Source organism: Balearica regulorum, chromosome 3 (genome assembly GCF_011004875.1).
Source record: "Balearica regulorum gibbericeps isolate bBalReg1 chromosome 3, bBalReg1.pri, whole genome shotgun sequence".
NCBI classification, from domain to species: Eukaryota; Metazoa; Chordata; class Aves; order Gruiformes; family Gruidae; genus Balearica; species Balearica regulorum.
Window position 1 is genome coordinate 126085866 of NC_046186.1, and position 12647 is coordinate 126098512.

General features: G+C 40.1%; 1 protein-coding gene across 4 annotated transcripts in view; it reads right to left on the minus strand.

Annotated features, from left to right (window-relative positions):
- CFAP61 (cilia and flagella associated protein 61) overlaps positions 1-12647 on the minus strand; it is a 115735-nt gene that overhangs the window by 60253 nt on the left and 42835 nt on the right. For all 4 annotated transcript variants that reach the window (XR_012834841.1, XM_075749980.1, XM_075749981.1 and 1 more), the window contains one exon: positions 5815-5942. Coding sequence is in view for 3 of the 4 variants with exons in the window: in XM_075749980.1 (XP_075606095.1) it covers positions 5815-5942 (128 nt within the window). In the remaining variant the exon portion in view is untranslated. The remainder of the gene's footprint in view (positions 1-5814; positions 5943-12647) is intronic.

Genomic DNA, 12647 nt, shown 5'->3' on the forward strand with positions numbered 1-12647 from the left:
CCGTGCTAATGTCATGCTTAGTCACCAGGAAAGGTATGATAAATACAAAATATAACCCTATAAAAATTCTGGTGACTCACTTCAATTTTGAAACAGACCTTTTATGAGAAAACTACTATTTCCAAGATCAGCTTTAACATGCAACAAGAAGTTATGAGCATTCATATATAAATAGTAACAAAAGAAAAATCTACAAATACTCACAAATTTAAAGCGTGAAAGAATGGTTTGGGCACAGACAAATGTTTGCATATGTTTAAAGGGCAAGTACTTTGAGTTGAAATAATCTTATTTAAAACTGAAAACTGTCTCTAAAGCAAGAATATAAGATACCCACACACCAATGCTAATCGAGTATCAGTTTTTGGCAGAGGCATGTCAAACGGCTGTTAGGAAGGCTGATCTTGACCCATATCCTCTCCCCTAGTTTACGTCTGGTATCAGTCACTGACAGCGTTCATTGTGGTCCTGACTGCGCAACAAGGCGAGATATGACCTATCTTATTTATCTCTGTCGCAACTTGATCTCTATTCACCAGAAATGATGGAAGGCAACAATGTCTGAAGGACGCAGGCCCGGTGACACTGAACACATGGTCAACTACAACATTGTTCTGGATTTGCCTTGGTATGAAAAAAAGGCAGTCAAAAGGAAGCACATGTATATCAATTCATGTGGCAAAGATAGATAGTATAAAACAATGAAGATCACTAAACCATTCATTACATGTTAGCTCTGTGATCAGCAAGTAAGCACTAACTATTTAATTAGTCAACTAATTAGTGACAGGCAACATGGAAGGCTTCAGATGTTCTCAGACAAATGCAAAGATAAAAAGCCTAATTAAACAGCAAGCATTATGCTAACTATTGCCAAACAGGACAGATGTGCAGGATATTGTATAATACTGTGCTGCCAGATAACGGCAGTTGTAGCTGTTCTGTCAGAAACCCTGTTTTAAAAAATCCCTGCCATTTCTAAGCTAATCTTAGATACCTTTAACTCACAAAGGGAGAAACTGTCCTGCAGACAAAACCTCACAGATTTCCTGTGTCAGATTCTAATTCTACTTTAAGAAAAAAGTTTGGGGCTTTGACAAAAATAGACTTTAATCCATTTGCTTTTGAAATGCAGTAATTATTTTAATGCACCCACATGGAAAGGGAAATATATTTCACACAAAATATTGTGATCTCAGCCGCCATTCATTTATTGCTATTTTGTGTAGCACATTATGTATATTTCCAGCGTCCTCAGAGAATAAGTCATTGTTTACACGAGAGGTTGGATTAAGGAGGTTTTCGAAATCATGGATTAAAAAGGGTTTTCCCTATAATCAGAAGACAATAACGCTTTCCACAGCTATATGCAAAGAGGTGGATAAAAAGCTAATTGGTTCACTACCCTGGAACCACTGACAAGATACTGCTGTGAGCAAGCTTTCTGCATTCTTGCAGCCAAACTTCAATCACCTGCTGTCAGGGTCTACTAGTTAGCATGCTGTTCCGTGATCACCCGCCAGAATAAACTGAAAATGCTATTTTCTTAAATTGTATGTTCTTCTGGCCTAACACTGCTGCCATCACCATCATTCGTAAATTATCAAAGAAAACAAGAAACAACAAAAAACCCCAGCCCTCCTGATAAATTAGCATTTGGGAATGAGTTTAGGTTTTAAAGCAGCTCAGTACTTGGGAATATGAAAAGATTCAAACGCTGGGCTACAGCTTTCCTTCATTAGAATATACATTTAGTCCTTAGTTTGAGGACTATGCAACTCGGCATCCCCAATTCTAGCTGTTCACAGGTTTTTCAATAAATTATTTAACTGCAGTTGATATTTCTCCTGCTGAACCTCACCTCCAAGAATTGGTACTTGCAGAACTCTGAACTGAACTCATTACTCCTTTTCTTATACTTATAGGTACTGGTATTCTGTATTCATGAAAACAGATTTTACACTTGCAAATCATTGTTAGATACAATTTTCAGTGAATACTTGGAAGTTGAATATTTAAAACAGCTTTTTCATTTATAAATTTAGTATACTCATACTTGATCTCAGTGGGGATGACAGAAAGAAGGTAACTTTAAAAACTTCCTTTAGTCTTAAATCAGATTCCTTTTTAGGGTCTTCGCTCATGATAATTTGTCAATGTTAGTGGCTCACTACCACTGCACACGTAAGTGGGGGCACACACATATTTACCAAAATGTCTGATAAAAGTCTTTTCCTTGTAATTTTTTTTCTTTTCTCCCAAGATCAAGTCACTCAAGGGAAACTAAAAATAAATAAAACTTGCATTTTAGCTTAACCTCTCTTTGGAGTTTCTTTGACTCGATTCGCTCGACAGTGAAAGGGCTTTCTCCCTACCCTACAACAAAGGGGAGGCAGGAGCGCCAGCCAGCACCGACAGTTTGGAGGGCAGAGAACAATAGAGGCTGAGACTCCGCGTTGCCGGGCTGAGCTGCTTTTTCACAAGGAGGGCGTTTGTTCACTTGCTGCTACTTCTTTAGCACCGGACATTGCTCGGAGTTCACACCGCTGTAACAAACGCTCTGATGCTGCTGCGATTTATGTAAGCCTGGCCCTAGTGCTAGAGAGTGACCTAAGTCCTGGCTCTGTGCAAGGGGAAGCTTATAATTGCACTGCCCAGGAGGAGCCGCATGCAGGAATTGTGGGAATCACAATTCCTTCCCCACTTGCCATGCTCCTGCAGGGAAGTTAATTACTGCAGCAATTTATGATGCAACTCGCTTCCCCCCTTCCACAGCATCTCAGCTCTGCTGCCCAGCTTGCTGCAGCTCCCTCCTCCCGTGCCGGACAGCAGCGGCCGAGGCGCAGCCTCCAGAGCCGCTCTCGCACCTGTACCTACCGACAGCATCACGGCCAGCACTGCCGCCTCCACCGTTCACCTCTTTCTCAAATAAAAGATTCATATGCGTCCTAAAGAAAAGTAGCACTATAGCTGAACACACGTGTCTGCGTGTGATTACACTCCGAGAAAAAAAATCAGCAGGACATACTTATCTGAATGGTGAAACATGAATAATGAGATCACCTTCACTGATCTAGCATTAGATGAAGCACAACGGATGCAATTCTCCAGGGCTCAGCGTAGCCTGAGCATGAGGAAGCAGCATCCCCTACTAGCAGGTCATGCCATATACTCATTTGCAGCATTTCTGCCCTGCCCTTTGACATAACAGGCACCGACTTGGGTGCACCAGTGCTCTGATCTCTGTGACGATCTCTGACTCCAGAAACTCCAACGGCAAGGTAACGGGCCACAGCAGAAGACTGAAGTGGCATTTTGTAAGCTAACAGTTGACAGCACGCACTCGCCCTTTGCGGCACCGATTACAAAGCTCATTTTCGGTTCGGGCGGATAAGCAGCGGTGCCCACGGCTGCTCCGCAGCACTGCCCGAAGAGCGACACCACCAAACTTCCCCCGGAGCACTCGGTCGCGGCGGACGTGCTGCCAACCGCGGTGCCACAGCCCCAGCACAATGGGAGCGGGAGCAGCCTGCTGCATGCAGCCCTCCAGTCAGGAGAGGTAATTCTCATCATGATTGCTCTGCTCAATGAAAAATAGATTTCTTCAGTCTCAAACAAGTTGAAAACACTTGTAAAATCCAGTTCTAATAATTGTTCTGTAGGTAAGTGAATTACATTTGTGTGTTTCCATGGTGACTGATAATGTAAAATAATTAAGTATGAAGAATAATGAGGAGAAAACTACTTCCTCTTTTTAAGGATTAGGGGCTTACAAATTGATTCAATCCAGCTATTTTTAGTGCATGTAACCTTTGCAAAGAATATCAGAAAATTATGAGTAAATTAAACCAAATTGCATTAAAAAGCCTTCACATTGATCAGGAGACTTTATCTGCTGATGATGTGAAAATTTTTTTTAAAATCTTTCTTAAATTTATACATATATTAATATAAATTCTGCATCATTTTGCACTAAGTGCTGACTGCTTGCTTTTTGCATTCTCAGAGCAATACTCAATTTCTCTTAAGCAGGAGCACTCTGTTTGTGCGGCACTGAAGAAAAGCACTCTCTCCTATGTACAAGGAGGACATGTTCTGCAAGAACTCTTTGCAGGAATAAGGTTCAAACAGAACTTCTGGCTGAAAGGGCTTGGTTGAGGTATCTCAGAGGAGAATACCCATATAGCATTGCCCTGCAGACACAACACTATCTGTACGTCCTGCTCACTACAAGGAAGACTTACCTCCTTGCTGACACACCCAGAGCGTGAATATGCTTTGGGTTTCCCTCACAGTATTTTATACTGAAAGCGTAGTGATAAACAGCACAGAGTGAATAACAAGAGCAGCTAATAGCTCTAAAGTACGTTTTAACTGCATTTTGAGTGGAACTGAAAGCCTAAAAGGTGCTGAGAACAGGAAGATGAGAGGAAAATAATTTTACCCCGAGAGGGGATGCTCTGCAGGAAGTCAGGAACTAAGGAAAAAAGAGCAAGAAATGGGTATTGCTTCTTCACTGCTCCAGTAACATAACGACATCCATAAAGCACTTCAACTCTTTCTTCTCTTGCCATACTGATGTTTTAATTTGTGATGTTATTAATGGTTGTTGTAGAACTACAAACTTGTAGCTTAAATGAAAAAAATAGACAAAATTGTCAATTCTCTGCCAACCATAAAAATGCCAACCTCCCTTAGTTTTTGTAACAAACAATTTCTTGTCACAATCACATTCAGAATTTGAATTTTATATTCATTTCTGCAAGTCTTTCAAGACATTTCTAGTACGTATGTTTAATCTACGAGGAAAATCAACAATTGCATAAAAGGAACTGCACTGTGGCATACACAGCCTGACTTCCTGATGAACCCCCCAGAGAGGTATGGAGGGGTACTGGCAGAGAGGGTGCAAGCAGCAAGAAGTCAGAGAGAGGGCATCCTTCCCTGTCATACCTTTGGAATGTCTGTAAAACAGCGGATCTTGTCCACAAGCCTACTCTGGCTTAGACAGTAGAAGGTATAAAAACAGCATACATTGATTCCCCTTCTCAACCAGTTTATACAGTTTATTTAGTCCAGTTTGGATAACTCAAGGTGACCACAGCAATTCGATTTGCACTTTTACTGCTGAAAAACTCTTCGATGTATGCTGACGGCCTGTGCTTATGGACCGTCGAGCAGGCTGCGACTGCTGGAGAGCGGCGTCCTCTGCTAGGCCTTTCCCACACCCACTCTAGGGTCTACAGCAAAAATGGCAGAAGGGCCAGAAATGCCCAGACATCAAAAGACTCGTCAGAATCACTGGTATCAAAAGGTGTTACCAGAATCAAAAGAATCACAGTGAGATTACAACCCAACAAGCTTATGTCATACATTTCTGCCTTGCTTTGAAAACACAGCATCACAATGAGGTAAGAAGGGAGGGGTTGAGGCAGAGATTTGTGATCCCACTGGGCATGACTAGCTTTAAAGATCAATATTGCTTTGGAGCACACATGAAGAAGGGCTATGGACTTCACCTCCACTTTTAATATTTTTGTATAAGAACAACAGTCAAAGAGATTTCAAGCATGGGGAATCTCATTTTCAGTGTGTGTTCACCCTGAGGACCTACGAGCAGCTTTGTCAGCACTTTTGAGTCCCAGAGCCAGCCAGGATGCCAGCCCCATCTCTTTCCATCTGCAGACACTCAGACCTTTAGTATCTAGTACTTGGATACTGACTCAAAGCACACTTCTGAGTGGAGGAAGCAAGCCCCTTCAAACAAAAGGTAACACATCCTTCTCAGTAAAGGAAATCAAATTAAAAACTTACGAGAAAACGAGTGTTTCCAGAAAAGATATTCCAACATCGGACGCACCAACCACCACAATTCTAGTGTTGATAGATGCTTTAGATTCCAGTACCAGCTTTCGATTTATGTGGTTCAATGAATAACTCGACTGTAAAAATATGTAAAATGACATAGAAATGCATTAAAAAAACCCAGCCGAAGTCTGCTAAGAATCATTAAACCATCAGTAACGCATTACCTTGCATTCCTACAAAACTTACTATGGCTCACTGACATGACTAACACTATGATTTTTCTGTGCACAGCACAAGATAACGCAGTAGATAAATAGCACTAAAATGTTGAAATAGGTGCATGTTTAATAGGTCATAGAAAATGAGCAGAGCTTAATGGTCTGGCTTCTCCTGGAAAAGATGCTACACAGTCCTTGTAAGAGAGGAGAAAACACCCCCTCTTCTATAATTTACTACCATTTAGCTAACACCCGGGGAACATGCATTTACATAATGTTAAGGCCATTTTTATACCTTCTAGAGCAGTTTTCACTCTTGCTGTTGTATTTATGGAAATTGTTTTCTTGTAAATTAATTGGTAACTTATATCTTGGGTGTCTTTGTGTGTTTAATTGAAAACTCTCTTCCAAAATGATAGAATTAACCTTCTTTTTGCTTAAATACAGAGCAGCTATACTGAAAGCCAGGCTGTCAGATGAGTAAACTAGTATTTCAATCCCACTGAGATCAATACTCTGGCCAAAAATCTTAGTACAAATTTTTTAATCACTAGCTTCTCAGCTTACATTTTTTTAGTGCATACACTGGTTAGGACAGTAAACTCCCATGTATTTTTTTTTTAAATTTGTGCCTCTAGGTCTCATTGCTAACAGAGATTCTCAAAACAAACATGCAAGAAATGGCCAAGAGATAATATTGCATTTGACAATTTTTTTTTCTACAATGAACTATATGTAGTTTTCAAATTTCTGATGAAAGACAGGGTAACACTTTCCATCTTGCAGTACAACACACTTTGCATTTTTCTTATTGCTTTGGGTTGCATACGTTCCCATTTCACAGAATGCATAACTGCAGATTCATAAATGCACTGAAGAGATAAATAGAAAACGGAGCTACTTTTATTATTTGTCAGACACTTCTATATATTTCTGCTGTGTCACTTAGGCAGGAAGCAGTCTAAGACTTCTAACAGGTTTTCCCTCTATTACGAATAGGAGACAGAGGGTTAATACAATTAAGTCCTCTAAATTCCTCCTATGAAATTACAGTAGAAATATATTCTCTATATATTACTTGACAGAGTAACTCAATATATGAAGAATAAGTATTTTATTTTAAAGCTACGGTAATGACATTGGCCTTCTCAAGAAGTACATGGCACATTGAGATCCCCAAGAGATCTTTTATACCATGGCTTTGCAATGGTGGAGACCCACAGCTGAGTTCAGCATAGCCTTACTACAGAAGCCGGAGAATTGTCTGTATAACACACTACAGTGCTGTTCTATACCTTAAGGACTATGGACCAAGTACTTGCAAACTGTCGCCACTGTATAGCAAGTAATTTGAGATGTGGCAAAATTAAATGTCGTCTTAGGTCAGGCAACAATATTTTTTACTGCCAGATAAATGTTCTTCCGGTTGCAGTTCATCACAGTGCAATGATGACATCCAGTGGTGAGCCAGATTCATCTCAGGGACTGGACTTTGCTAAGAAAATTCCAGAAGACATCTCAAAAAGCTTAACGGAGGAGTCAAATGTGTGAAACCTAGCACGTGCCCGCAGCCTCCCAGGCAGTCCCGCACCGAGGAACGACTTGACTAGCCAAGGCTAAGCCACAGAACAACTGTACTGCTGCCCAAATTGTTGTTGTAGAAGACATCTACAAGTCTCTACCAACAAGCCTAACAATCTAATCCAAAGCCAGTGCTTTTTAACATGGTTAAACACTTCGTACAGTAGGATTTGCCAGTAAAAAGGCGTTGATCATAAATGAAAATATATCTATGACATCTCCACGTTTCAGAAACTGAAAAAACCTTTTCTATTTCATGGAAAATGTACATCACGAAGAGACTAAGAAATGAAAACCACCAATGCCAGTTATTAAAGGCATCCCCCACTGCTTAAAATAAAACTTGGACGATATTTTTATAACATACTAAGTAGGTACGCCCCAACCACAACAACATTCAACAGTGTTCTGCAAGTGCCGACCCTTGCAGAGATCTCCTGGTACCACAAACAGGCATTGAGGATACTGCGCTTAACGACCTCATCTTGGCATTCACATTCCTTGGGTTTGCAAACTCTGCAGACAAGACCTCTGACAGGCTTTTTTTCCTGCACACAGAGAGCTGCAACTTTCTAGAAAAGTAGCGCTTTCTGGAGGAAAAATTATTAGTGATGTTTTTGCTCAAATGTGGCTTTTAACAAAATTAACAAAATGGTAAAAAGAACACGAAGAGAAACTTACTTGTAATGTACCTAATCAACCAAAATAACTAGACAGGAATGTCAGCAGCTAATAGGATAAACCCAATAGACCTTACAGCAATGCCAAGTTCAAACATCTCCTCCTACGGCACTGCTGTGTTCGTTTGGGTGTTTTTAAACGTACTCCAACAATGAAATACAAAGCAGTAATACAATTTCCTACGGAAGAGTTGTATCTAATTTATGAAACAGCTTCTGTATCAATGATACAAAGGCAGCATATGAGTAGAATATAACTGTTCTTGTTCACCACACAATGGCCCCAACACCAACAGCTGTCATGCTTCAGAAATCACCTTTCTAACAGCTAAGTACACTAAATGGCCCCAGGGAGTAAGGAATTAGGTGGATTGGTCCCATAATACCACCTTATTTTAACAAAATGTCAGGACAAATGACTACATATGTTCCCCAGAGGAGTAATCAGACATCATAATTGATAGGTCAATAGCAAACTCTAACTTGTTTATTTTGTATCCAATTTATTAAATAAAACAGCAATCATTAACTAATGTAAGGCAAAAAGCAAGAATTGCCATTGTCAGAAGAGGCACAAATAGCTCAGAAAAAAGTATTTTCTTTGATTATCAAACAGATTATTTTCCCTGCTTCCCACTCTGTATCCGTCAGTCTCTGCACCTGGGAGGGCAGAGGGCCATCGACGCCTTCAAGCCCAGCTGCTGACAAAGGCATCCTTTCTTCATCAAACCACGGGGATGGTTTTCCATGTGGACAGCCAGTGCCATCCACTTAGAGGCTTTCAAATGTTACCTCCGTTAAAAACGCTTATGCATTTCTCGGAACACTCCGCTGAAAACACAACCCTGAGCATAACCCATGTCTCTCACTTATGATCTCATAGCAAAGTATGTGCCAGAGTAGGATTAATTTACAGCATTAAAACTTCACACATCCCTTCTACCCTAAGTAACCGATGGAAAAAGATACACGAAATAATTATTTGGTTTTAGCAAACACGGGTAAATGCATTTTTTCCTTTGCACTTTCAAACCATGTAAAGCATCATACATTCATGGTACGTGCCTGGATCTCCCATCTGGGTAGCCACCCAGTTTGCATACTGCCTGGGAACCTATTCATTGTATATTTACTCAGCAATATGTATCAGTGGTGCACACACAGCGAATATTTTGTAACTCCTTTTAGTTCTGTTTTTAAACATTGAAACCTAGGCTATTTGTAGGATTTCGAAAAATATTGTAATTGTTCTACTATAGGTCTGGTTTTATAGCAAATGTTCCCTTCAATTAAACAGAAAAATGGAAACTGAAGACCCAGAAATGAAAAAACAAGTTGGACAGAGGATTTCAACTTGGACAGAAAAGGAGCAGTGCTATGTTCTGAACTGGGTACCGGTACATATTTCCTAGTAAAACATCAGCAGCGTGTCAAAGAGCTGTTACACTCATCGCTGCAACTCTTCACGCAAAGACTCCGTAACACAGCAGAATTTAAACTTGATTTTATTACACACTGAGGACTTGGGCCTTATCCAGCTAAACACACTTAAGTGTTTGCTAAATTTTAAGTATGCTGAAGTGCCCCTGAATTCAGAAACGCTGCTCAGGGTATTACAAGGTAAATACCGACACAACTCCTTTGTTATGTACTCAGCATCTTCACAGACCCCTCATTACTACAGGGAATAACAGGGAACCAGCTCTATCGTGGGGGATTCTACACCTGTCTGCAATGCTTTTGCTTTAATTTAGCATTTGTTACTTAGAAACCTGAGTGATAGTTACTGCTGTACAGGATCTACATAATTTGAACTCTGTTGCTGTAAAAACCATCAGAAGAAGTAAAAATGATCAACAAACCTGTTCTGAGATTAGTGCTGAGGTCAGCGATAGTGGCAGGCAAACAAGAAGGTGAACAAACAGAGCTATTTTAATTTCAAGCTCCATTTGCATCACAAGTAAAAAAGAAAAACCAATGTTTACCACAGAGATGTGAACAAAAATTATTGGAAAATGCATGATTTTTCAGCCTGCACTACTTTTTTCTAAATATTAGCTACATTCCAAAAAGTCTCATTAGATGTCTGTAAACATGTTTTCAAAAGCTGTTTCCAAGCATTCACAGATTTACACAAACACCAGAAGCAGAAGGAAAAGGGAAAAGAAAAAGAAATACAACTGCGATGAAGACTGCAGCCTTAGTCATTTTGTCGTCTTCATCAAAGAACCCTTCTTTAGTAACCGTGACTCTATAAAACCAGTTTGCACAGACAATACCTAGCCTTTATCTAGCCAACATTTTTCATCCATAGTCCTCAAAGGCCTTTATGAATGAAGTCAGTATTATGATACCAATCTTCAGATGGGTAAAGGCTGATCTCCAGCTTCGGGAGAAGCCGACTGTATGTTCACGACCAGTCCTATGCCAATCCCTATGGCTCCCTATGAAACCAGGGATTTCCTGCAAAACTCTAAAACACAGCAAAGGAGAGTAGAGCACGGACACCTATATTTAATTTCCTTGCAGAACCACTGTTACAATGGTAAGAAACTGCTATTTTTCCTTTTAGTGCTAACATTTGGATTCCCAGCCCAAAAAAGGCTGGACAGTTCACGCTTGCATGAAGATCTCATGATCGTCTGCTGCTCAGCTGAAAAGGACAAATAGCTAAACTCTAAATGGTGCCGTTTTCAAAGAGTACGGTTCTCCCCCACCTTTCAGGGGAAGGAACTGATGTACAGGGAGGCACAGGAACTCCATCAAAGCCACTCAAGCTGGCAAGGGGATAAAGCACATGGCTGGCTCTCAGGGTTAGTTTCCTCAGATTTTAAGATAAAGAAATGTCCTTTATGGAGACCAATTCTCATCTGTTAAGAAAGTCACTAATCCTCTGACAGCGGTCATTGCTTCCCAGTTCATCTTTTTTCTGTTGTTTATTTCTATCCCACAAGGTGTTCTTGGAGGGGGGGAAAGTAGGTAGTAAATAGAAACTTTTTTTGGGCCAAGATTAAAAAAAAATAAAAAAATACATCCTAAGCCAACCAAGCTTTCACCGTTAGTCACATATCCTTTACCATGCACTTCCAAAAGGCAGAGAGAGAAGGTGCCAAGTCCATGGGTGCCTGCAGCTTGGTCCCTGTCACTATAAGCCAAAATGAGAGCCATGGCACTCTGCACTCCTGCACGGACTTAGCTGGAGAAATCTCTCAGTGCTGGCTGGCTCAGGAAGGTTTCCCTCTGAGGACTTCTCTTGAGAGAAGAGCCACCACAATGCATCACAACTACCCCCGATACCTATATCGAAACAGGACTGGGTAAGCTCTAGAAAGGGAGGAGACAGAAGCGTCTCTGTCCTCTGAACCTCATGGCCTCTGTTGCCATGAGTCAGCATTTTCTAAATGTACTCAATTCATTGAAAGCTGTAAGAGATGTATAAAATTGAAAGTTTTAAAAAATAAAATGTAAAGATATCAGCACATTTCATACTGAAAATAATGAACACAAGGTAAATAAGTAACAGTATGAGGATGCAAGAGGAGATTGATTTGCAGCTTACTACAGAGTCATATTTTAGTGACAGCAGCTGTGGCTCTCCATTTTGGAATAGAGAACACTACCTTTCTGTGGAAAAAAGTATCTATGCTCTCCTTACCAGCTGGAATTATGCTACTTCCAAAGTCAATCTACAAAGTGCTTTGAAAAAGCTTTAAAACAAGTCTGACCTGTTTTTAAGCAGAAATGACTATTTTAGTTTGCTGCAAATGTCATTAACACCTGTATAGTACTGACACCATGCTTTCAAAATAAAGATAGGTCATCTTACTTTTAATTTCACACATGCACATAAGTGGTAAACATTCAGAGCATTCCTGTTAATGATGCCATCTGGTGCCTCCCATAATTGTGTAATATTCAGCCTTCCAAACAAGATGTAATGGCAGCAACACACAAAACCCACTGACATTTACAGTAAGGAAATTTATTATCAGCCATCAGTTCAGAATGACTCTGTTTGCATGACTACTGGTGCTATAAAATCATCACCTTTACCAACCAAATGGAGGTACAATAAATAATGGATTTTAATCCATGCACATACTACAAAAGCATTAAAAATTCATTACTCAAGCACAATAGCATCTTAAGCAACAGTTACTTCTTTAAAAATTAATACTACTTTCTTAGTTAAGTGAAACCTATACACGCTAAGCCTTTGTTTGTAATACCAAGGTGTTTGTATACAAATTATAAGATGTAGAAATGCTTCTGTTTTAACTTTGATACATAAATCTTGATATTTAAAAAGCAGGGAATTCTCCAGCCCATCCTACCTGGGGTCTTCTCTGCTATATTTATT